Source organism: Schistocerca serialis, chromosome 2 (genome assembly GCF_023864345.2).
Source record: "Schistocerca serialis cubense isolate TAMUIC-IGC-003099 chromosome 2, iqSchSeri2.2, whole genome shotgun sequence".
Taxonomy (NCBI): Eukaryota; Metazoa; Arthropoda; class Insecta; order Orthoptera; family Acrididae; genus Schistocerca; species Schistocerca serialis.
The window spans coordinates 211,217,770-211,244,056 of record NC_064639.1 but is presented as its reverse complement, the minus strand read 5'-3'; the positions used below and the strand labels follow the sequence as shown (position 1 = coordinate 211,244,056).

The following is a 26,287-nucleotide window of genomic DNA, read 5'->3' as shown; positions in this document are numbered from 1 at the left end:
TGATGAAATGATGAGGACAACAAAAACTTCTTGATGGGGAAGAAGGAAAGGTCCTACTAAGGAGGTTGAAAACTGAGCAGATGGATCAATATGGTGAAATACAGTGCTTTGTCAGATTGTCTTTTGAATTTTAGGCCTATGAGTGATTTGTCTATGTTTCATTTAAAAAAATCCCAATTTGGTTCACAAAAAAGCTTGGTAAATCTGCTTAGCACCTGGTTCAACAGGCATAACAACCCGAAACAAGAAATTCATCAAAGTATTGTCAATGTGTTAAAACTTATTTCAGTCCCAACAGTCCCCACAGCACCATATGAAAGGCTGTGTAACAACAGCAATCATCACAGACATTTACTTATGGAGGCAGCTTGGTATCAATGATTTCTTTATAACAGTTTCCATAAACATGTCATTTCTATATACACTCCTGGAAATTGAAATAAGAACACCGTGAATTCATTGTCCCAGGAAGGGGAAACTTTATTGACACATTCCTGGGGTCAGATACATCACATGATCACAAGAACCACAGGCACATAGACACAGGCAACAGAGCATGCACAATGTAGGCACTAGTACAGTGTATATCCACCTTTCGCAGCAATGCGGGCTGCTATTCTCCCATGGAGACGATCGTAGAGATGCTGGATGTAGTCCTGTGGAACGGCTTGCCATGCTATTTCCACCTGGCGCCTCAGTTGGACCAGCGTTCGTGCTGGACGTGCAGACCGCGTGAGACGACGCTTCATCCAGTCCCAAACATGCTCAATGGGGGACAGATCCGGAGATCTTGCTGGCCAGGGTAGTTGACTTACACCTTCTAGAGCACGTTGGGTGGCACGGGATACATGCGGACGTGCATTGTCCTGTTGGAACAGCAAGTTCCCTTGCCGGTCTAGGAATGGTAGAACGATGGGTTCGATGACGGTTTGGATGTACCGTGCACTATTCAGTGTCCCCTCGATGATCACCAGTGGTGTACGGCCAGTGTAGGAGATCGCTCCCCACACCATGATGCCGGGTGTTGGCCCTGTGTGCCTCGGTCGTATGCAGTCCTGATTGTGGCGCTCACCTGCACGGCGCCAAACACGCATACGACCATCATTGGCACCAAGGCAGAACCGACTCTCATCGCTGAAGACGACACGTCTCCATTCGTCCCTCCATTCACGCCTGTCGCGACACCACTGGAGGCGGGCTGCACGATGTTGGGGCGTGAGCGGAAGACGGCCTAACGGTGTGCGGGACCGTAGCCCAGCTTCATGGAGACGGTTGCGAATGGTCCTCGCCGATACCCCAGGAGCAACAGTGTCCCTAATTTGCTGGGAAGTGGCGGTGCGGTCCCCTACGGCACTGCGTAGGATCCTACGGTCTTGGCGTGCATCCGTGCGTCGCTGCGGTCCGGTCCCAGGTCGACGGGCACGTGCACCTTCCGCCGACCACTGGCGACAACATCGATGTACTGTGGAGACCTCACGCCCCACGTGTTGAGCAATTCGGCGGTACGTCCACCCGGCCTCCCGCATGCCCACTATACGCCCTCGCTCAAAGTCCGTCAACTGCACATACGGTTCACGTCCACGCTGTCGCGGCATGCTACCAGTGTTAAAGACTGCGATGGAGCTCCGTATGCCACGGCAAACTGGCTGACACTGACGGCGGCGGTGCACAAATGCTGCGCAGCTAGCGCCATTCGACGGCCAACACCGCGGTTCCTGGTGTGTCCGCTGTGCCGTGCGTGTGATCATTGCTTGTACAGCCCTCTCGCAGTGTCCGGAGCAAGTATGGTGGGTCTGACACACCGGTGTCAATGTGTTCTTTTTTCCATTTCCAGGAGTGTAGAATAGAGTGCGATGAGAGCAGAGCAACATGCCAAGGAATAAACTTGTAATATCCATATTAAGCACAACAAATAATAATTTATGGAGAACATGTATTCATAAAAGTTAATTCATAATGAGGAAAGAGAGAGAGAGACAGACAGAAAGACAGACAGAGAGAGAGACAGAGAGACGTATAAATCACCTAAGAAAAAAAAATCAAGTCATTATGTTCCCAACACAGCAATCAAAAATTTCAAGCAACCAAAAATAAACAACCACTAACACATCTAAAATTTAGAAACATTATTAGTTCAATAAAAATGTAAGTTCACATCATGTCAATGGTATTTTCAAGATATTTTCATAAAAGCCCTATATGAACTCAAACATTTGATGTATTACTTGCTGATGAAAATTATCCACTGCCTGAATTTTGCACTGGTGAACCCCTTAATAAGACATAGCAAGTGCTATATGTATCAATGATAATCCACCTAGATAATGTAATTGTGATAACATGTTTTTAATGTTTTTAGTAGTTACGTACTCTAGAATATCTCAATGATGGTTGTAATAATAGTGTACTTGTAGTAGTATGCAGAGACTTTAACATCGTAGTTTTAGATTTTGATGTGGGGGACGGCACGCTTTGAACTATGACTGCATAAGATACCAGGAGAGGTCAGGCCTAAATTACCATGTTTACAACACCGTCAACCTCGGCAAACAATTGCACTGCAGCCAGAGCAATTTGTGTGTTCCACTTTGCTTTGTGTTGTACACTGCTTGTTGTTTTCTTTGGTTATTTTGAAATGACTGAAGAGATCACTTGTAGTCTGTGATGGGGTTCAAGTTTGACTGTCACAACACCAAAAGTGATCAGCAATCCCTATGATCATTAAGTCAGCTCTGCTTTTGCAGGAGCACAGAACACCGATATAGACTACCAGCCAAGTAAGACAGAGGCATGGCTTGATGCCCCGCTGTGCTCGTCTCCCCTGTGTCGTATAAGTTCTCATTTGTTTACGTTCGCAGCTGACTGCCAAGTCATAGTGTCTGCACTGTAGTGGCTGTAGTAGTAGTAGTAGTAGTAGTAGTCTTTTTGTTGTTTTTATTGCTGCTGCTGCAATCAGAGTAATAGTAGTTGACATAATAATATGCTTAGAAATTCATCATTCAGATTTAAGGATTCTTCTTACCCTGTTTAATAATACCAAAGAGTGCCAGCCATGACATATTGCTAGAAAATCTACAGTTTTAATGGACTTCATTACTAGTCACTGTTTTGCGTCTGATTTAGCCATTTTCAGAAAAATAAACAGTATTACATTACACAGCTCCATCTTCTTCCAATGTTTAATTTAGCACTTACATACCCATTCTGTTTCTCCAAATACTGACCTTCCTCACTATAATTTACAGTGCACACTGTTCATTACAAAAAGCTTCACATCTTCTATCATACCTCATATCTGGAGAGAAGTCCAAAGTGCATGCATAACCAGCAACCATATGACCACTGAATGTCTTTTTCCTGTTCATCTTGAAACGGTTCAGTGATGAGAATATTACAATTTTGTTGTCCATACTCTGACAGGCCAACCACTTTTGGTTGGGTGATGGTGTGACAGCAGGCATGGAATGCATTGTGGGATCAGCAATATACTTCATGTCAACTGGGATATCCCTAGAAAAAATGCAAAGACACAATTTACAATTAAATTCATTTGCTTGTGCACAATGAATTACACATCATGACAAACTATTATGTAAAGTATTGAAAATGAATATATGACAAATAAAATTTTCACCAGAAACAGGCAACATCAATATTCTGTAGTAATATAAGCTTTGAGACACTGTCACAATTACACCCATTTCTTCATCACAATTACACCCATTTCTCCCTTCTAGAACTAACTGTCAAAGCGAACTAGATATATAGAAGCTTTAACCCTTTCACTGCTGTGTACATGTATATACATCCTGCTAGGCCATCTCCCTGGTGTTGTGGAGATGTATAAACACTCTGCTTCGATTTTCCAACAGTGCTATGGACATCTGAATGCATCTCGAGTTGCTAATCTCTCACTGCTGCAAACAAGTTACTTCCATATCTCAGCAAATAAAAAAGGTTTGAGTATTTATCATACAACACATCTACCTCATTGTGCACCATCATTTGCAAAAAACTTCATTTTGATATCTTGAATCATTTATGATATATGATGATTTTTATGACCCCATGACTCGCAATATGCAAAGAAATGAATGTGCTTATTGCACATGACCACCCTTTGGATATAAAACCCAATAACTCAAGAAGGAAAATTTCATTAGTATTTTACTTAATTAGATGTAGTGCGGTAAATATGATGGATAATGAAAAGAAATTTGGTTCTTTGCGGAGTGAAGATATCAGACTGTAAGACGAGGAAAAATGTTTCCACTTAATAGTTTTCAGAAAATCAGGTGATAAGTGTTTCATATCGGCTGGAATGCCATCTCTCAGCACAGACACCAGCATTTACCAAGCTGTACAGTCATAACAAAAGCTGCCTCAGTAAGGGATGTATATCTGTTGCAGCGAAAGGGTTAAGCAGCACTAAACCAAGAAGAAAATTTCTCGACCCGACACTGAAATTTTCTTTTTTACATAAAAATGTTATTTTCTTTATGTATTTGCATCTTAGGTCTGTTAATTTTGTCTAGTGAGTAAATTCCTGCTTTGAAGGGTCATTCTATACGGTTTACATAATTTTCCCTCTATGGTTGCCTTGATCTATTCAATGGACTCACACATTTTACAACAACAAATGTTGAATTAGGCTGAAATCAGGGGGTGGCAGAACTAAGTACACTTTCTTTCTCCCTCCACCACCCTTCCCCCTCCCAATCCAGGCCTCTACTCCTACATTTTTCATCCATTTGGTCAAGAATATTTGTTTACTATTCATCAGTTATGGTTTCCCTCTTTGGTAATCAACAAGAAAAATATATTTTGTATGTCAAACAAGCTTCTGATGTGGCTATCGCATCAGCTGTTTCATGCAGCTTTAGCCACTGATTATTGGTACTATATTGTGTGCTTCCTTGAATGTCGTATAGCTGTAATAAAGGGACATTTTTCACTTGGACCTCATTCAAAAGGATTGTGGCTACATTTGAATTTACCAATCCATTTCTTAACCCTTTAACTGCTCTGGACATGTTAATGCATGTGCCTTTGTACCTGTCACTGTGTGCTCTGAACATGTTTACACGCACCACCAGCCCTTCTACCTGGTACTCACGTAGACACGTTCAGAGTACTAGGTAGAAGGACTGGTGGCGCGCGTAAACACGTTCAGAGCACTCAGGGACAGGTACAAAGGTGCGCATGTTAACACGTCCAGAGCAGTTCAAGGGTTAAATGTTGAAAAAGATGGACCTGATTCCTCCTAGACCTTCACCAACTTTGGATTTCTACACCTTACAAATCAATGACAACAAACAATTTTATGGTGACAGAGTATTCCAGTTTATCTATTTGAATGAAGCACACGTGAAACTAATTCCTTAAGAGCTGTACAAACAAAACTATTACATGGACCTAGTCGGCACTTAGGTTATGCTACTGTGTGACATGTATCAAATTGATTTGAATAAGTTCATTGATATCAATATTAATCTGTAACAGAGAACAAAAGTTTTCTGCTTGCCATAGTATAGTTTCATTCATCACAATAATGAGGCATTACACAATGAAATTTTTCTGTTTTACTTCATTTAAAATGCATGCACAAACACTAAATGTCAAGATAACTTGATTTTATTAAGAGTGTCAATAAGAGTGTTTCCTAACCCTAATAACATTCAAATATCCATTAAAAAATTAAAAGCATGACAACAAATAACAAATACAGGTCAGCAATAAGAAAATAACCCTAGTGTCCAAAACTAAAGCACACTCAGGGAGGAGGAAAATGGAAAGTAAAAAAAAAAAAGTGATCAGTCACAATCACTGTACATGATCTCTACAGTTTCCTCTCAAACTGGAACTGTACTTTCTATTTGCAGAACAGGTGTACTCCCTTCTTCAAATAGGCATGTGACTGAAAGGTAATAAGAATCTGTGTGTTCAAGCCATAATGACGGTGATTGACTTCTGTTTCAAGCAGAGTGCGTAACCTCTGGGTAATTTTGGAAACTATTTTACAGGATAAAATCTACATATACTGTACAGGTAAAAACTCCTACAGCAACTTTTTTTTCTATACAGGTGTGGAAACATAATACAAATATTTAGTTATCAGCCCATGACACTAGAATACTGTTAGTGATTCACATTATTTACAATTCCCCGAATCGGGACAGCATGAGCCAAGTGGTAGTTGCAAGCTGCTTTCAGTCTTTCAGTTAATCTGGTGAGTCATTAAAACAGTCAAAGAAAAAATGTGGGCTGTGTATGATTCCATTTAGCACTGTCACAATATAACTGATTTATTGTAGAAACCTGCTTGTATAGTGTAACATGCAGCACACTAGGTTGAAAGGCAGGAAGGTGAGCCAGACCCAGACCAAGTCCACACAGCAAATGTGGCCTGGTATACCGAGCAGCCTGGGTGTGGATTTTCAGGAATTTCTCACGCATGTTTAGGAACACAGAACGTATTTCATATGCTTCACAGATAGTTAGCATGACTCTCCTTCCTTAGGTTATCTCAATGACTGTGATGTCAGAAAGGGCACGTAGCTAATAATAAAATAAATTCTGTAAAATCCTGAAAAAGTGGACCTACTAGATCGGACAGGAATAAAGATTCAATTTGTTATAGACACAATACTCATATAGTAAGAGTTCTTGAGCTGGGATGAACTTGAGAAGAGATCAATTTGTCTGTGTACTTCTTGTAACTCCTACTGAAATAAAATGGAAAACCATAATTTTCTAATTGAATAAAGTCATAAATGAATTTTTTGTGACCATGTTCTAAAATTTATTGTAAAGAAGGTAAACATTTAAATTGATCAACATTATTTAGGCAATGATGCTCTTTTCTTTGGAACTTTTTGTTTATTGAATACTGGTACTGTAAGTTCCTGCAATGTTTGAAGTAAAAGCCAGTAAATGGTGTGATAGGAATATATATGTATAAAAGTGTAAAAGCTAAATTAAGATTGTACAGGATACTATTATGATCCTTTTTTTGCATACATCAGAGAAAAAAATTATAGGTACAGCATATGATGGGCAGGCAAAGGTAAAAATAATTAATAGAGACTTATCTCAAATAACAGTATCTTAAACAAATGGCCTTCTTATCAGCAGTGTTAGCAACAAAGAGACGATGGCTTGAACTGTACCCCATTCACTACAGTGCACAGATGAGCTCATTTACTGTGGAGTCAGCAACATTAAAATTGGAACATGAATCACTGGAGGAATGTATTTTCCAGTTTAAAAAAAAAAAAAAAACGATTCTCATCATACATTAAAGTGGAATGAACATCATAGCAAGTACAATCTCTGGAACATCATAGAATGAGACTACTTCAGCGGTGGTGCAGTGCATGCTGGATACATACAGTATATGGCACTTTACACCTTCATTAGTTGTCAGAGGAATATTGTACTGGAATGAGGTATTACATTTCCAAGGTGCACCTGATTTACACTTAGTGTTCTTGAACATAATGAAAGTCCCACTGAGATGCTCCAGTGGATGAATTTCTTGGTAGGGAGAAAAGTCACAAAATATACTGGATCGTTTTCCTGGATTTGGCTCTGAATCCTGTGCAACATCAGGAGAAAGAACTGCCACTACTTCCATACCTCCACAGTGCCACTCTTTTTCAGCAATGAAATTGAATGCCAATGATGCTCTTCCACCATTTCACAAAGAACACACCATATTTCTTATAGGCATGCTCATCACCTATTAACTGTTTTGGAGTTGTGCAAAGGACTTTCTAGGTTTGCCACTTTTTGTTAAGTGTGTACCCTTGGTCTTCTGATGCAATGTTTTGGACATTATTGTGTGCTAAACCACCTGTGATTAAGCTTTCTCTCATATTGCAAACCTTCTGATGCCCTGTTCAGGAAATAGGCTCTCATTTCATAAACATTGTTAACTTCTGACCACTACAATAATTATAAAATGTTTTTTTTCTCTGTCAACTTACCACTCCCACACTCTCAAACTTTTGTCATCAGATGTCGTAACAAATCGTCGATTCTCATCCACAAATGTTATAGTATTTACAGCACCCAGATGCCTGTCATATTCTTGAACTATTTCACCTGAACGAATATCCCACTGAAATAAAACGGAAAACCATAAATTACTAAATCAATAAAATAGTCAATGAATTTGTAACGATCATGTCACATAATTTATCACAAAGCAGGTAAAAATTTAAATGGATCAATAATATTCAGGCAATGATGTGCTTCTCTTTGGAACTTCCTAAATAGTAGTTCTGCCAAGTCCCTGCAATCGCCAAGTCCCTGCAATCTTTTCAGTGAAAGCCAATAAATATTATGGTGTGACAGGAAGATATATGTTCTAAAGTGTGAAAGATAAGTTGAGATCACACAGGATACAATTACGGTCCTTCTTTTGACATTTATTATAGGGACAGGATATGAAGACTTATCTCAAATAAAAGTATCTTACACAAATGATCTTCTTGTCAGAAGTGCCAGCAACGAAGAGATGTTGTTTATCATCATCTGGGTTGAACTTTGCGCAATATGGAATTTTCCGACTCGTAAAACGAGATATACATTTTCCTGATTCCGTATCCCACAGTTTAATGTAGCGATCATATGCTGGAAGATAAAACAGTGCAATTTAGTGTATGCAATTTTTCAAACACCTAACCTTCTCAGTTTAACACTAAAAATGACATAATAATGACTGCTTGATTAATGCTATCATTTGAACATAAAAAGTTATGTACAACCCCCAAATTTCCTCAATAAACAAACAAGAATATTGTAACATTAACCCTCAACATAAGAATTAGTTCCTAACTTACAAGCACAAGAAATTAAATATATTTATACCCAGGCAGCTAAAGCTTTGCACGTGACATATGCTTTTCAAGTTGGCAGCGTAACAGGTTAACAAGTGAAGAATGAGAAGCATGCGGTGCTAGGCATGGGGCGTGAACCAGCCCCAGCAAGGTAATCACTGCTGGTCGTGATGTCAAATCTCCCACATTGCTGGCTTTGTTTGGTGTGAACATAAATAACGTGCATTGTGTATTGTTTCTACAGTGTGCTTGAACTGGACTGTTCTTCGCTTCACTGTGGTTTAGAAAATTCTGACACTCGGAAAAATTCGCCTAGTGACAATCCTTTATGTGTCAAGCCGTGCCACTAGGCAGCGAGGCGCTGAAGTTACTACAGAGCACTCATAAGTTTTATGAGCAGGAGAAAGAATACACAAGTATTCATACACAGCCATCAGTTCCTGTGCAAAAGTTGAGAGATGTAGATGTGAACCGTAATGATTCCACATCATCTGCACCAGATAACACATTTTTAGCGACTCATGGAAAGAAGTAAAAGCAGCCTCACCCTGTCATCGGCTTAGATTCATTCAAGATTAATGCAACTCGCAGGCATATTTATGCTTACTACAGCAAGAACTAGCGTCCTATGGTAGCAACGTTACTAGTGTCATTAAAAGAAAGTGAACTTTTCAGAGGTTGGAAAATGTCACTATAAATTGTGCTGAAAAGGAATTTCTGTTGCAAAGTGCTAGACGAACGCAAAGTCCTATTAGAAAAGGTGCATATTGCTACAGCTCAAAGCATATTCTTGCACAAAATTGTGAACAAGGAAATTCATTTGATTTGCGTTTGTGGTGATGACCATGAAAATGGTTTTGGCGCTGATTCCGACTATGGTGATGATGGGGAGCTGCATGGAACTGTGCCATTGTCGCTGTAAAATGGTGAGTGAAGAGCAACGAATATCTGTTATTTATTATTATAAGACATAGAGTGAGAATTTGTAGTCTCTGTTATTATTTATTTTGTAAACTATGCACAGCATTGTTTTCAAGATATCAGTCATCATCAAATACTTATTTTCTGTATTTCTTTGCATCATTATCGAAAGTGTTTGCTTCATTATGATTATATATATGGCAAAACTTTACAGAGGGCCATATACATTGTTTGCAGTTGTTTATTTGCTGTCATTGTGGTTGCTGTTGTTGTGGTCTTCAGTCCTGAGACTGGTTTGATGCTGCTCTCCATGCTACTCTATCCTGTGCAAGCTTCTTCATCTCCCAGTACCTACTGCAACCTACATCTTTCTGAATCTGCTTAGTGTATTCATCTCTTGGTCTCCCTCTACGATTTTTACCCTCCACGCTGCCCTCCAATGCTAAATTGGTGATCCCTTGATGCCTCAGAACATGTCCTTCCAATCGATCCCTTCTTCTTGTCAAGTCGTGCCACAAACTTCTCTTCTCCCCAATCCTATTCAATACCTCCTCATTAGTTATTTGATTTACCCATCAAATCTTCAGCATTCTTCTGTAGCACCACATTTCGAAAGCTTCTATTCTCTTCTTGTCCAAACTATTTATCGTCCATGTTTCACTTCCATACACGGCTACACTCCATACACTCCATTGTGGTAGCAAGTGAAAACGAATCATTATATGTTCTGTTACTGCTCAATAGCTTACATTTACAAGATGGAATAGAAAACCGTATTGTCTGCTATGTGTATAGAGGCTGCTGTTGCAACATCCCAACTGCAGTATAGCCAACCTAACTTGATGTAATGCGAACTGTCAAGTGCAATGTTTCACTGTCATAGGTATAGTATCACAACAGACAGACCACACAGATTATAGTCACGAAGTGATAAATATGATAATGAGCATAAGAACAAAATTTTTCCAACATGCAAAGAACAGTCATTTCTACACTTACAGCCATACTCTGTAAGCCATTGTGAAGTACACGATGCCACTGTGAAGTGCACGACAGAGGGTACTTCCCAATGAATTACATATTGGAGTTTCTTCCCACTGCATTTGTGTATGGAATGTGGGAAAAGCACATATTTATATTGCTTTATGCGTGCTGTAATTAGTCTAGTCAGACCCTACAGGAGCAGTATGCAAGGAACTGTAGCATATCCCTAAGATTCCTCCCGTAAGACAAGTTCTTGAAACTTAAGAGACCTTTGAGCATCTACAAGTTCAGATTCTTCAGCATTTCCACAACATCCCCTCATGGGTCAAGCAAACCTGCGACCATTTGTGCTGCCAGTCTTTTTATACATTCAATATTCTCTGTTAGTCCTGGTTTAGAGTCTACACACTTAAACAATATTTTAGAAGGGGTAGCATGAGCGTTTTATAAGCAATAGCCTTTGTAGACAGTCTGAATTTTTCCAATATACTACCAATCAACAGAAGTCCACTACTGGCTTCAATTATGACTGAGTCTATGTGATCATTCCATTTCATGTCTCTACAAATTGTCAAAAACCATATACCTGTATGAGTTGATGATTCTAGCTGAGTGTTTCTTCTGTAATGCTGAAGCCATCTATAACACTGTGCTTTAACATTGCAATCATATTTATACAACCACGAAGCAGTGGTAAAAAAAAGCACAAAGAATAAGACACACAAACAGTAGCTCTTGAAACCAGAGATTCTAAATCTGGCAACAGAGAAGAAAGGATTTGAAAAGACAAGACTAATTAGGGATTAGACCGTAAAGTTACAAAGGATTACAGGGCAAGAGGTGCAACAGGGCATGCCTTGTGGGTAATCCATCATAATACTCCAGAAACAGGCAAGAATTTCTTAAGCCTTCAAATGAAATTATTTATCACTTTTCCTTCCCACACTACCCACTGAAGCCATGCTTTGCCCTCGTAACTCTCGTAACATCCTTCTCAAATAATATGACATTCCCAGTCCCTAGACCATTATCCTTACCTCAAGGCACATACACCTGCAATCAATCACACTACAAAAGCCGTCCCATCCACCCACCCACTACCACTTACTCCAACCCCACAATTGGTAAATCCAACAATGTAAAAGCCAGAGTAACATGTGAAATCAAATATGTCATTTAAAGACTTAAATCTGTTCACTGCACAGTGTTTTACATAGGACTCACCACCTTCTAAGTGAGTCAGAGTGTCCAGCTGACATCTAGGCACTAGTAAAAATCTCAACTGGATACTGTCTCACATGAGATTGTTGTGTGTGATGGGATGGATAAGGACAGAAATGGGCACTCAAAGACAAGGAGGTGTTTTTATTTTACTTCATGAACACTGCAAAAGAAGCTTTCCACAGTCATGCTATGGATTTGTTTGCACATTTTCTCCTCAAGGAGAGGTGGCTGTGAATAACAATATGGTCTCTCATCGTATAAAGAATGAGGATGTGTCTCTGGAGTCAGCAGGGCATATTTCTGACTGCGTTGAGAGACAAGCAACATTAGACTACTCTGCTTAGTGCACAAGACAAGAAATTATTATAAGATGCCTAATTTTTTTAATTATGAAGGTATAGTTTTCTATGTTACCTATTTTCAACTCTTGACACTAACAAACAAATGTTTCATTTTAACAATTTTTCTTACCTGCCGAAAGAAACTGTGTTCCATCATTATTGAAGCTAACATCTCTCACAGCCTGTCGATGGCCATAATATGTTCGAACACATCGTCTCTCATGATAAACTTCCCACAACTGGAAATTAAATAAAAATTATGGTTAGTTATTGTGTACATGCAGATGTTTAATTATTTATAGTATAAGTTATTACTTACAATCACAGTATAATTCATTTCTGCTATTATCTTTATGAACATTACTGCCAGTTCAAGCTGTGACTGGTCATTGATAACAATTTTCATAAGTAAATGTATTGCAGAGTTGCAACCAATATAACAAACTATTTAAAGAGCTGCCTAAAAGATGTTTTAAAAGGAACACCACACATTATCCTTATTACACACTTCTCCACAGTGAATACTTTGTTCCTCAGTGAAGTGCTGTCCAGATGCTGCAGGCCAACAGTGAGTGAAAATAGAAAAATTAACATTTTTTATCTTCATAATTTGTTATTACTGGTACTACAAAGGTTGCAGATCTATGACATTTAAGAATATATACATCATGTGATTTCCAAATCCCTTTCTTGTCAAAATAAACATTGACACATTTAAAGAATTCTGTTTCATATATTGTCTCTCTCTCTCTCTCTCTCTCTCTCTCTCTCTCTCTCTCTTGTGCTAATTTTAGAAGAGTGGTGAAGTATTTTGCAAGGCAGATTGAATGTACTGTGTTTTATCTATGAATGCATAACAATGCAAGAATTCTTTAGTTTCACATTATAAGAGTTTCAGGGTCAAAACTATTGTTAAAATGAGTAACAACTAACCAACTGTGAAACCATTGGTTTATGCAGATACTCTAGAAACAAATGAATTTATTTGGACTGCACATTAAAATCATCTTATCTTCTTTTTGTTTGATATGTTCAGTTTCTGAAAATGACCCAGGCTACAAATCTATGAATATCATTCTTTGTAATATAAATATTCTTACAGGAGACCGACTGAGTTACCTCAGCACCAACTTGGTGCTTTGGGTTTGTGACACAGCTAAAAGCTGGACTGTTTGTAAATCCTGCACTACTTTAATCTACTCCTTGTGGAAAACAAGTGACTTCAATACTAGCACTTAGTTTCTCACTCTTATTAACTCATGCACCATGTTTTAGTAGTAATCTCTGTCTTGCATATTACCCTGTCTTCCACCTTTAAGCTCTCAGGTTTTCAAGTCTCGTCCGATGCAGTCCCCAACAATCAGTCTTTCCTTCTCATCCCGTACGATAAGTCTCACCTGACCTGCAGTTCTGGCTGAGTTTCCCAACATCTACCCCTTTTCTTAGACCTCTCCAGTCCTTTTCCTTCACCCTTCTTCCATCCCCTTCAACCCTTCTGCCTGAAGGAGAAGCCACTGGCTCCGAAAGCTTGTCAATCACAACAGTCTTTTATGTGTGTGTTCTGCTACCACTTGGTGACTAGATTTTTTATCTATCCAATTAAATAAAGTATATCTAAAAACAAAGATGACGTAAATTACCAAAGGAAAGCATTGGCATGTTGATAGACACACAAACAAACACAAACACGCACACAAATGGCCAGCTTCACACGTCCGTCCACATCAAACCCACCAACAAGCAACAGTACCTCCATTACGACAGCTGCTATCCATTCCACATCAAACGGTCCCTTCCCTACAGCCTAGGTCTTCGTGGCAAACGAATCTGCTCCAGTCCGGAATCCCTGAACCATTACACCAAAACTTGAAAACAGCTTTCGCATCCCGCAACTACCCTCCCGACCTAGTACAGAAGCAAATTACCAGAGCCACTTCCTCATCCCCTCAAACCCAGAACCTCCCACAGAAGAACTCCAAAAGTGCCCCACTTGTGACAGGATACTTTCTGGGACTGGATCAGACTCTGAATGTGGCTCTCCAGCAGGGATACGACTTCCTCAAATCCTGCCCTGAAATGAGATCCATCCTTCATGAAATCCTCCCCACTCCACCAAGAGTGTCTTTCCGCCGTCCACCTAACCTTTGTAACCTCTTGGTTCATCCCTATGAAATCCCAAAACCACCTCCCTACCCTCTGGCTCCTACCCTTGTAACCGCCCCCGGCGTAAAACCTGTCCCATGCACCCTCCCACCACCACCTACTCCAGTCCTGTAACCCGGAAGGTGTACACGATCAAAGGCAGAGCCACGTGTGAAAGCACCCACGTGATTTACCAACTGACCTGCCTACACTGTGAAGCCTTCTATGTGGGAATGACCAGCAACAAACTGTCCATTTGCATGAATGGACACAGGCAGACAGTGTTTGTTGGTAATGAGGATCACCCTGTGGCTAAACATGCCTTGGTGCACGGCCAGCACATCTTGGCACAGTGTTACACCGTCCGGGTTATCTGGATACTTCCCACTAACACCAACCTGTCAGAACTCTGGAGATGGGAACTTGCCCATCAGTATATCCTCTCTTCCCGTTACCCACCAGGCCTCAACCTCCGCTAATTTCAAGTTGCCGTCGCTCATACCTCACCTGTCATTCAACAACATCTTTGCCTCTGTACTTCAGCCTCGAATGACATCTCTGCCCAAACTCTTTGCCTTTACAAATGTCTGCTTGTGTCTGTATATGTGCGGATGGATATGTGTGTGTGTGCGAGTGTATACCTGTCGTTTTTTCCCCCTAAGGTAAGTCTTTCCGCTCCCGGGATTGGAATGACTCCTTACCCTCTCCCTTAAAATCCACATCCTTTCGTCTTTCCCTCTCCTTCCCTCTTTCCTGATGAAGCAACCATTGGTTGCAAAAGCTGAATTTTGTGTGTGTTTGTGTTTGTTTGTGTGTCTATCAACATGCTAACGCTTTCATTTGGTAAGTTACATCATCTTTGTTTTTAGATATATTTTTCCCACGTGGAATATTTCCCTCTATTATATTCATACAATTAAATAAAATGTAATATTAGTTATATTAAAATTCCACCCATGATGGTGCCTAATGTGACAGCAAAAGAGATATCTTACTACAAACTAAATTATGACGACTCCCACAAAGATGACAGATTAATCTGTCACAATCAGTCAAGTGCAATAAAATATTTCAATAATGCAGCTTATGACTAATTTTATTCTGAAAAAAAATGAAAAAATGACAGCTGTGAACAGAACTTACATTACAAGAGTTTCTAGCATTTATTGGATCCCTGCAGATTACCAGATGCTAAAAGATTGAGAATGGTGTTGCAAAAATTTAAAAACAAACACACTTCAAAAAGAGAGGAAGAAATAAAAACAAAGAAGAATACCATGAAAGCAATATCTTCCTCTTCTGCAGTAGTTGCAAATGAAATCTTCAATGCAAACAATCAAAACACCAGTAACAACCATACAACAGAAAATAAAAGAAGTGCTGTTACTACTTTCACAGGGTGTCCAGCCATTGATCATTTCCAAATACAAGGTTTTTTTCCAGGTTTTTCAAGGCAAATTTTTTCCAAGTTGCTTTTTTACTAAATTTGAGACTAAAACATCCTTTTTTCAATACTTTACATTGACAATTATTAGAAAGTGCATAACTAATTATGTGTTATTTCTTAAGCAGCATACGTAACAGATACAAATTAAAATATTTTTAAAATATTAAAATGTCTGTATGTGTGGATGGATATGTGCGTGTGTGCGAGTGTATACCTGTCCTTTTTTCCCCCTAAGGTAAGTCTTTCCGCTCCCGGGATTGGAATGACTCCTTACCCTCTCCCTTAAAACCCACTTCCTTTCGTCTTCCCCTCTCCTTCCCTCTTTCCTGATGAGGCAACAGTTTGTTGCGAAAGCTTGAATTTTGTGTGTATGTTTGTGTTTGTTTGTGTGTCTATCGACCTGCCAGCGCTTTTGTTCGGTAAGTCACCTCATCTTTGTTTTTATATAAAATCTGTATTCTGATTTACACACAATAAAAAAATTACAAATTCTGTTTTTATAAATATATATACACTGTAACTTGCTGATTAAAGGAAACAAACCAAACAAATTCATCATGATAAAAATGAATAAATCATTTCTTTAAATTTTCTGTCTCTGCTGAAATCTTTGCGGCTTCAATTAACTTATGTGCTCCTTTTGTTTCCAATTCTTTGATTTCAGCCTGCTTTCATTTGTTCAATAATCAATGGTTCCTCCTTTTCTTTTTCAACTTCCTTCACCTTATGTTTCACATCGCCTTTGTACAAAGAATGTGTACTGTGAAAACAGTGTATAAGACTTTTGTCAATGTTGAAATTGTCAATTCCATTTGCATCCTGGACTGTGTCATATGTGTATCTTTGAGGAATAAGGCTCCCCCCCCCCCCCCCCCCCCCCAACAACAACAATTTTGAGGTTTACAGGAAAGCCTCACTCAACAGTATCATTTCCATGAGATTATTAAAATAATTTGCATAAAATTTTGGAAATTTGGGCATGGTTTTGAAGATAATTTGATTATATTAATCCAGAATTTACCACAACGATTTTCACTTCTCTTGTAACATTTCATCTCGTTTTCAGTTCTTTTTCCTGTAGATCTCCACAAATTCAAGTTTGACAAGGTCTGCCTTTAAACCTGACATTCTTCCGTTTGATACCAAAATTTCAAGACGAGCTGCTTCCTGGTTTAATGTGATTTATGGATTCAAGCAGGAAACCATGTGCGTTAAATTCTATTTGAGCTGTGATCTTTCTCACCATTTCTCTACTATCCCAATAATATGTTTGCATATTTTCCTTTAGCAACAATATTTCCTCCTCAGGTGCATTCTAAATTTTTTTCAGTGCACATCTTGCAGCAGAATGCAGAGTGAATTGTCTGGCTTTAATAAGATTCTTTACATCCTTTAAGCTGATTTTCATTAAAGTTGAGTATTTGCTTTTTAAGATGTCCAGTTCCACAACTCACTGCATCAAAATCCTCATGAGATAATACAGTAAATCATACAGAAATGAAGCCATTGGGACATCAGTCTGAAAATCGAGTAAATATGGTTCCAAGAAGTGTACTGTTCAACTGAAGAATGTCAGTTCTGGAGCTATCGCTTTGTTATTGACAGCTTCAGAAACTTGGTGACTCAGGAACAGTTTTTGACTGCTTTATCTCAGTATTTCTACCACAGTAGCTGATCTAGACTTCGAAGCAATGAATTCTCCCATCTCTCCCTACCTCTCAGCAGTAGCATCAATCACCTTCCGTGGATCCCCACCTCATGCGACACCTTGACAAGTACAAAACAGTTACCAATTATTGTGAAAACATTGAATCACCAACGGGTATTATGTGTGTAACATGTAGATTCCCCTTTGAATATTTGAATGCTATTTGAAATATCACTGATAACATATCAATATGAGTATGGTACAGAAAAAATCAAAGTTTTTAAATAAAATTTAAGGTTTTTTCTTGTTTTTTCCCCAATTTTGAAAATTCTTGCCTTTTTCCAAATTTTCCAGATTTCAAGGTTCACTGGACAACCTGTTTCACAAAAATCCCATTATGTTTAGAACTTACAACTATTTACTTGAAAAAAACTTACTTTGACCCTGCAATCCATGCTGCATGAAAGTAAAAGATGAGCTGTTTTTGGAAACCAACGTATTGCAGAAATTCCTTTGGTATGTCCTTGCCATGTGTGAATGTGAGTCTTTGGTAAGAAGCAACGATCAGGAGGTGAATCTGATTTAAGATTAACACCAACATCCTGTGGAGCATGGAGGAATGACCTGCCCTGATAGTCAACTGGATCCTTAACTGAAATGAGAGACATCACATTATTGTGACATACATTTATCACATGCAACACACATTTTTCAAATGCCATTATCTTTTTTTATAAGATAAAAATTACACAGAAAAAGTGTCTGGAAGGGTATTGGATACTCACTATGCAACACAGTTTTCTCCTCAAGGGGCTTCTCATCTGCTTGCTTCCCTCGCTTCTGTCGTTTTGCAAGTATTTCTTCCAATTCAGCTGCTTCTTCCTGCCAAACATAAAATCAATTGTCAACTGGTATAAATCTAAGATATACATTACTGTTAACAACACACAGATCTGCGTAAATAAAAATATGAACACCCTAAAACAATGGTCCCACATGAATGAAGTGTTAGTCACTTATTATGTAGGTTGTACATGCATATGATCATAATTGCATCAAGAATATACATAAACTTTCAGGATAAGGAAAGGAGTCAGTTAGGATGTATACTATCTCCATTTCTTTTCAATTTGTACGATGAGCACCTACTGAGAACTGAAGGTCTAACACATATGGAAACTGGAATTAAAACTGAGAGGTATTTGAGTAACGACTTAAGATATACGGCTTAGACAACCCTTACAGCACCCAGTGCAGTGGACATTTAAAGTATACTGGAAAGAATATAAAATAATAGTGAAAATGTTGACCTAAGGCTAAATTTGAAGAAAACAATTTAGACTACAAGAATGGAGACTAATGTGGTGATAGAGAAATTATGGAGGAATTCGATCAATACCATTATATACTTTTAGAACCTATAACAACAACAACCAGCTTCACACTGAGAAATTAAGAAGTGTAAACCTTGGAAAAGTCACTACAATTACACAAGTTGCTAAAGGAAAGGAAACTGTCACTACTGCCCAAGACAAAGTGGCTGAAACTTTGATGTTTCCCACAGTTATGTAAGGATGTGAGTCACTGACAATAAAAAAAGTGTATCACAAGAAAATTGATTCTTTGAAGAAGGATCCCGAGGAATTCACAGACCAAAAAAAATAAACTAATCCTAGAAATAATAAAACCTGAACTATCTTTGGAGACCAAAACTCTTCAGATGAAATTAAGGTACTTTGGGCATGTCACAACAGCAGAAGAATTAGCAGTACAAACTGCAATGTGCGGAAGAACAGATCAAAGATGTAGAGGAAAACCAAGGAGCAAGTGGATAGACACCAAAGAAAGCATTGAAATGGCCCTGGAAGAACTGAGGACCAAAACAATGTCCAGGAGTGCATAGAGAGACATCGCTCTTCAAGCCACTATGAGTTGGAGACAAATTGGTGGATTATAACAGCAAATACACATACAGACATAATGTCTGGAGAACAATTTTAGAATCTTATTGGCCGTATATAGCTCTAAAACAGTCCTACAATCAAATACAGAGATTATCATATGACACTGGTTGAATAAGTACCTGTTTTAGGAATCAAGATACCATGTTTTTTAAACGAATTATTAATTTTTGAACATAGTTCCATTTTAGGGATATATGCAAAGTCCTAAAAAGATTAAACTTCTTTTAAACAATGGGTACTGTGAAACTCTCTAACGTATGCCTCTATCTCAATAATGACCACCTCATCTGCGCAGACTATCTTGCCCACAAGCCCTTTCTTCTTGGGAATTAGAAGAAATCACAGGGCACCAAACGATTCAACTACAAGGTGTGTTGCAGCAGCTCAAGCAGTTCTGTAGCAAAAATTTCCAGATGTGTTGTTGTGAAACAGCACTTTCTTCTTTGCCAAATGGGGTCATGTTTCCTTCTACTTATCATTGAAACAGTCCAATGTTTCACTGTGGTACTGTCCAGTGATTGTTTTCTTCTTTTCTAAGAAGTCATTCTTATAGACTCACTTCACATCCAGAAAATCACTGTCATGACTTTTCCAACCAATGGGATTGTCTTTGCCTTCTCGGAATCCAAGTCTGATGGACGGTGGTAAACTTGAAGCAAAATATCCTGTGGAGCTCATTTACATTGCTTCACACACAGCATCCAATTTGAAAGCCACACTTGTTATCTACCATGACCACCTACTATGGCAGTCACTTCTTTCTTCTTCTTTTAGTGTTCAACCCTGAGGTTGGTTTGCGGCAGAGTGCCATTCCTCTCTTCTGTCTGCCTTCCTCTTCATTTCCAAGTATGTGTTACAAATGGCTCTGAGCACTATGGGACTCAACTGCTGAGGTCATTAGTCCCCTAGAACTTAGAACTAGTTAAACCTAACTAACCTAAGGACATCACAAACATCCATGCCCGAGGCAGGATTCGAACCTGCGACCGTAGCGGTCTTGCGGTTCCAGACTGCAGCGCCTTTAACCGCACGGCCACTTCGGCCGGCTTATGTGTTACATCCAACATCATTTATGATCTGTTGCATGTATGATATCCTTGGTCGCCCCCTCTAATTCCTTCCCTCAATAGCTCCTTCTGCTATTATTCCAATGATGTTGTTGTGTTGTAGGAGTGCCCTACAAGTTTGTCTCTTCTTGTTTGGATGTGCCTCCACAGAGATCTGGTTTCCTGTACTCTTCTAAGCACCTCTTCATTTGTTACTTTTATTTCTCCAACTGATCGTCATCATCCTTCTATAGCACCACATCTCCAAGGCCTCTAGACGTCTTCTCTCTTCTCTTCCAATTGTCCAAGTTTCACATCCATATAGGGCCACACTCCAAACGAAACCTTTCGTGACACGTTTCCTTATTTTCAGACTGATGTTTTTGCTGGTGAGTAAGTTCCTCCTCCAATTAAACGTAATTTTGGCCTTTTGTATTCTGCTCGCAATTTCTTTCTGGCTTCTACCGTCCCTTGAGATTCTGCTTCCCAGGTAAGTAAATTCCTCTATCACTTCTGGCTTCTCTCTTCCAATACTCATTCTCAGAGGTTCATATTCTGCTCCTGCTCTGCATACCATCACTCTAGTCTTTTTCTTGTTTATTCTCATTCCATACTGATTGCATAGAATTTTTTCCATTGTTCTGAGACCTTCCTCTAGATCTTCTTTTGTCTCCGAGACCATAGCAATATCATCTGCATAACGTAGCATGTCTATCTTCTGCCCAATAATATTGATACCCACCTGAGTAGTTTCTCGAACTTGGTCTACAGCTTCCTGGATGTAAGCATTGAATATAAGAGGAGAGAGAGCACATCCTTGTCTTACCCCTTTTCTAATATTTGCTTCTTGTTCCTGGTGAAGTTCCTAATCACTGCCACCTCATTCTTACGTCACTGGGCCAACAAAATTTTATCATCAACTCATTACACAAAATATCACTTGCCGTTCCCATCAATGCACTTTTTGCAATTGCTTTTGACAATCGGCAAGAATCATGTCATGATCAATTACTTTTTCAATAATCAGCTGTCCTGGGTGATCTTCATCACAAACATGGTGAAATCCACTGAAGCAATATCTAATTGTTGTCACTGATTTCAAAGGATCACCATAAACAGCATCCAATTCCCCACCCCCTCCCCATGTTTTCCCATTTAAAAGCAAAAAGCAAATCAGTGAACAATACTGTACATTTTCCATTTCAGCAAAAACCACATATTACAAGTTACTGACAAAGCTTTTAAATTCAAACTTATCTATGAAGTGGTGTCATTTAAGCAATGGCAGAGCAAGATGTTCACACCAACTTACATTGGCAATGACATCTGTCTTCAAACACAAGTATTTACTGAACATAGCTCATGGAAGACAGACTGCACTAAGGAGGACAGGGAGAACTTCCTGAAGAGAGCAGTGGGAAATACGATAACTGTGGGTGTGACAACTGTTTCCCTAGAAGAACAGATCTCCAGGACTTCGCAGAAAGAGAACAGCAATGGGTTGGGTGATGTACTGTATATATTCTAAACTGTTCAATATTCTTTTAAAAAGATAGGGGACCTAGGAAGTACGTGGCCATTTCAACACTCCAGTTACATCTTTCATCATGCCACCAGAGGTTAGTAGCAAGGAAGTAAGGATGAGAGGAAAATTAGCATGCAGTGCACTTCCTTATAGATTATTCTCCAAAAAATGCTTCTTGGTGGTCATATGTGACTGGGTGCAATATAGCGTGAACCCTGGTCATCGATGCAGTACTGGCAGCTTTCTTAATGCTTACCAACGCTGTATAAAGCTCTAACAACCAACCAGTTTTTCAGATTGGCAAATACAGGTGTGTAAGGCATCACAATTTTCATAATTAGTGCATGGTTCCAACTGTGTATAGCAATCAGAACATAGCTTTATTGTCCTTTATCTTGGTTCCATGCAATATGGCACTTCATGTCACACCTCTAGAAGCATTCATTTTTTCCACTAGTTTAGTAGATTTACCTTAATAAGTATTGGAAAAAAATTAGAATTATCATTAAAAACACATCCAACATTAACAATACAAAAATCAAAAATACATGTCTGCAGCACGCTGATAAGTAAAAAAACTTCAAGCAATAATCACCTTAGTTTACAGTCTAACTTACTACCAGCACCACTAAGTATTTGTTTGAAGACACTGTCATAATTAATATCATAACTCTTGGGACATATGTCATTTTCATTTCATTTACCCATATATCATGGCTACTTACTATCTTTTTCACCAACATGTGTAGTACTTACATCAGTTATTACAATGTTGCTAATGTTTCCCCTTTCTCACTTTCTTATGTTAAGAAATGTGATTTCTCTCTCATCCTGTCTTGCCATCGTCTCCTGTAGGTCCTGAGTAACTTTCTTAATTAATTCCTAATGAATCTTATTTCCTCCAATACCTCTTTCTATTTTGACCTCAACTTTTGAAAGCTAATAATTTCACAACTATCTGTTGCACCTATTTTTGCTTTTGCTTGGCTTGTGGAACTCTTTTTTTTACGTGAAGGTTCTTTTTTGTGACCACATCCTACATCAGTCAACATGCATAACATAGTTTGATATAGAAATAGCCAAAGTTGCAAAATTCGCTTTTTATTTAATTGCTGACTAGTTTTCGGTTACTTGAACACATTTTCAAATCATCCTGCAAAACAGGAAGTTAAAATTACAATTTATCCAATAAACTGTTACAAAAATTATTGACTACATATAACAAGATGCAGAACGTATCATGTCAGGCTATTCTATAGTTTTGTCTTCTTTCAGTTTTCAAGCATTTCCTTACATGTGACTCTTCCCCCCCCCCCTCCCCCCCCCACCCCCCTTCCTCACTTTCCCTTGTTAAGATGTGATTTCTCTCTCATCGTACCTTGCTGTCCCTTCCTGTGGATCCTGAGCAACTTTTGCAATTAATTACAAATGACTCTTAGTTGTCTTAGTTTATTTTACTGCGTATGGCCGTACCGTAGGTGCAACCACAACGGAGGGGTATCTGTTGAGAGGCCAGACAAACATGTGGTTCCTGAAGAGGGGCAGCAGCCTTTTCAGTAGTTGCAGGGGCAACAGTCTGGATGATTGACTGATCTGGCCTTGTAACATTAACCAAAACGGCCTTGCTGTGCTGGTACTGCGAACGGCTGAAAGCAAGGGGAAACTACAGCCGTAATTTTTCCCGAGGACATGCAGCTTTACTGTATGATTAAATGATGATGGCGTCCTCTTGGGTAAAATATACCGAAGTTAGATATAGTGGGAATTAGTGAAGTTCGGTGGCAGGAGGAACAAGACTTTTGGTCAGGTGATTACAGGGTTATAAATACAAAATCAAATAGGGGTAATGCAGGAGTAGGTTTAATAATGAATAAAAAAATAGGAGTGCGGGTTAGCTACTACAAACAGCATAGTGAACGCATTATTGTGGCCAAGATAGACACAAAGCCCATGCCTACTACAGTAGTACAAGTTTATATGCCAACTAGCTCTGCAGATGATGAAGAAATAGATGAATTGTATGACGAGATAAAAGAAATTATTCAGGTAGTGAAGGGAGACGAAAATTTAATAGTCATGGGTGACTGGAATTCGTCAGTAGGAAAAGGGAGAGAAGGAAACATAGTAGGTGAATATGGATTGGGGGGAAGAAATGAAAGAGGAAGCCGCCTTGTAGAATTTTGCACAGAGCATAACTTAATCATAGCTAACACTTGGTTCAAGAATCATAAAAGAAGGTTGTATACCTGGAAGAATCCTGGAGATACTAGTAGGTATCAGATAGATTATATAATGTTAAGACAGAGATTTAGGAACCAGGTTTTAAATTGTAAGACATTTCCAGGGGCAGATGTGGACTCTGACCACAATCTATTGGTTATGACCTGTAGATTAAAACTGAAGAAACTGCAAAAAGGTGGGAATTTAAGGAGATGGGACCTGGATAAACTGAAAGAACCAGAGATTGTACAGTGTTTCAGGGAGAGCATAAGGGAACAATTGACAGGAATGGGGGAAAGAAATACAGTAGAAGAAGAATGGGTAGCTTTGAGGGATGAAGTAGTGAAGGCAGCAGAGGATCAAGTAGGTAAAAAGGCGAGGGCTAATAGAAATCCTTGGGTAACAGAAGAAATATTGAATTTAATTGATGAAAGGAGAAAATATAAAAATGCAGTAAATGAAGCAGGCAAAAAGGAATACAAACGTCTCAAAAATGAGATCGACAGGAAGTGCAAAATGGCTAAGCAGGGATGGCTAGAGGACAAATGTAAGGATGTAGAGGCTTGTCTCACTAGGGGTAAGATAGATACTGCCTACAGGAAAATTAAAGAGACCTTTGGAGAGAAGAGAACCACTTGTATGAATATCAAGAGCTCAGATGGCAACCCAGTTCTAAGCAAAGAAGGGAAGGCAGAAAGGTGGAAGGAGTATATAGAGGGTTTATACAAGGGCGATGTACTTGAGGACAATATTATGGAAATGGAAGAGGATGTAGATGAAGATGAAATGGGAGATAAGATACTGGGTGAAGAGTTTGACAGAGCACTGAAAGACCTGAGTCGAAACAAGGCCCCGGGTGTAGACAACATTCCATTAGAACTACTGATGGCCTTGGGAGAGCCAGTCATGACAAAACTCTACCATCTGGTGAGCAAGATGTATGAGACAGGTGAAATACCCTCAGACTTCAAGAAGAATATAATAATTCCAATCCCAAAGAAAGCAGGTGTTGACAGATGTGAAAATTACCGAACTCTCAGTTTAATAAGTCACAGCTGCAAAATACTAACGCGAATTCTTTACAGACGAATGGAAAAACTGGTAGAAACGGACCTCGGGGAAGATCAGTTTGGATTCCGTAGAAATGTTGGAACACGTGAGGCAATACTAACCTTACGACTTATCTTAGAAGAAAGATTAAGAAAAGGCAAACCTACGTTTCTAGCATTTGTAGACTTAGAGAAAGCTTTTGACAATGTTGACTGGAATACTCTCTTTCAAATTCTGAAGGTGGCAGGGGTAAAATACAGGGAGCGAAAGGCTATTTACAATTTGTACAGAAACCAGATGGCAGTTATAAGAGTCGAGGGGCATGAAAGGGAAGCAGTGGTTGGGAAAGGAGTGAGACAGGGTTGTAGCCCCTCCCCGATGTTATTCAATCTGTATATTGAGCAAGCAGTAAAGGAAACAAAAGAAAAATTTGGAGTAGGTATTAAAATCCATGGAGAAGAAATAAAAACTTTGAGGTTCGCCGATGACATTGTAATTCTGTCAGAGACAGCAAAGGACTTGGAAGAGCAGTTGAACGGAATGGACAGTGTCTTGAAAGGAGGATATAAGATGAACATCAACAAAAGCAAAACGAGGATAATGGAATGTAGTCAAATTAAATCGGGTGATGCTGAGGGAATTAGATTAGGAAATGAGACACTTAAAGTAGTAAAGGAGTTTTGCTATTTAGGGAGTAAAATAACTGATGATGGTCGAAGTAGAGAGGATATAAAATGTAGACTGGCAATGGCAAGGAAATCGTTTCTGAAGAAGAGAAATTTGTTAACATCGAATATAGATTTAAGTGTCAGGAAGTCGTTTCTGAAAGTATTTGTATGGAGTGTAGCCAAGTATGGAAGTGAAACATGGACGATAACTAGTTTGGACAAGAAAAGAATAGAAGCTTTCGAAATGTGGTGCTACAGAAGAAT

The 26,287-nt window shown here is 39.1% G+C and overlaps 1 protein-coding gene across 2 annotated transcripts in view; it reads right to left on the bottom strand.

Annotated features, from left to right (window-relative positions):
* The window catches only part of LOC126456949 (pre-mRNA-processing factor 17), a 67,824-nt gene that overhangs the window by 9,205 nt on the left and 32,332 nt on the right, over nt 1–26,287 (bottom strand). For both annotated transcript variants that reach the window (XM_050092885.1, XM_050092886.1), the window contains 6 exons: nt 18,336–18,432; nt 17,988–18,202; nt 12,444–12,552; nt 8,483–8,637; nt 7,989–8,122; nt 3,289–3,510 (listed from right to left, as the gene is read on the bottom strand). In XM_050092885.1, coding sequence (XP_049948842.1) covers nt 3,289–3,510; nt 7,989–8,122; nt 8,483–8,637; nt 12,444–12,552; nt 17,988–18,202; nt 18,336–18,432 — 932 coding nt within the window. The remainder of the gene's footprint in view (nt 1–3,288; nt 3,511–7,988; nt 8,123–8,482; nt 8,638–12,443; nt 12,553–17,987; nt 18,203–18,335; nt 18,433–26,287) is intronic.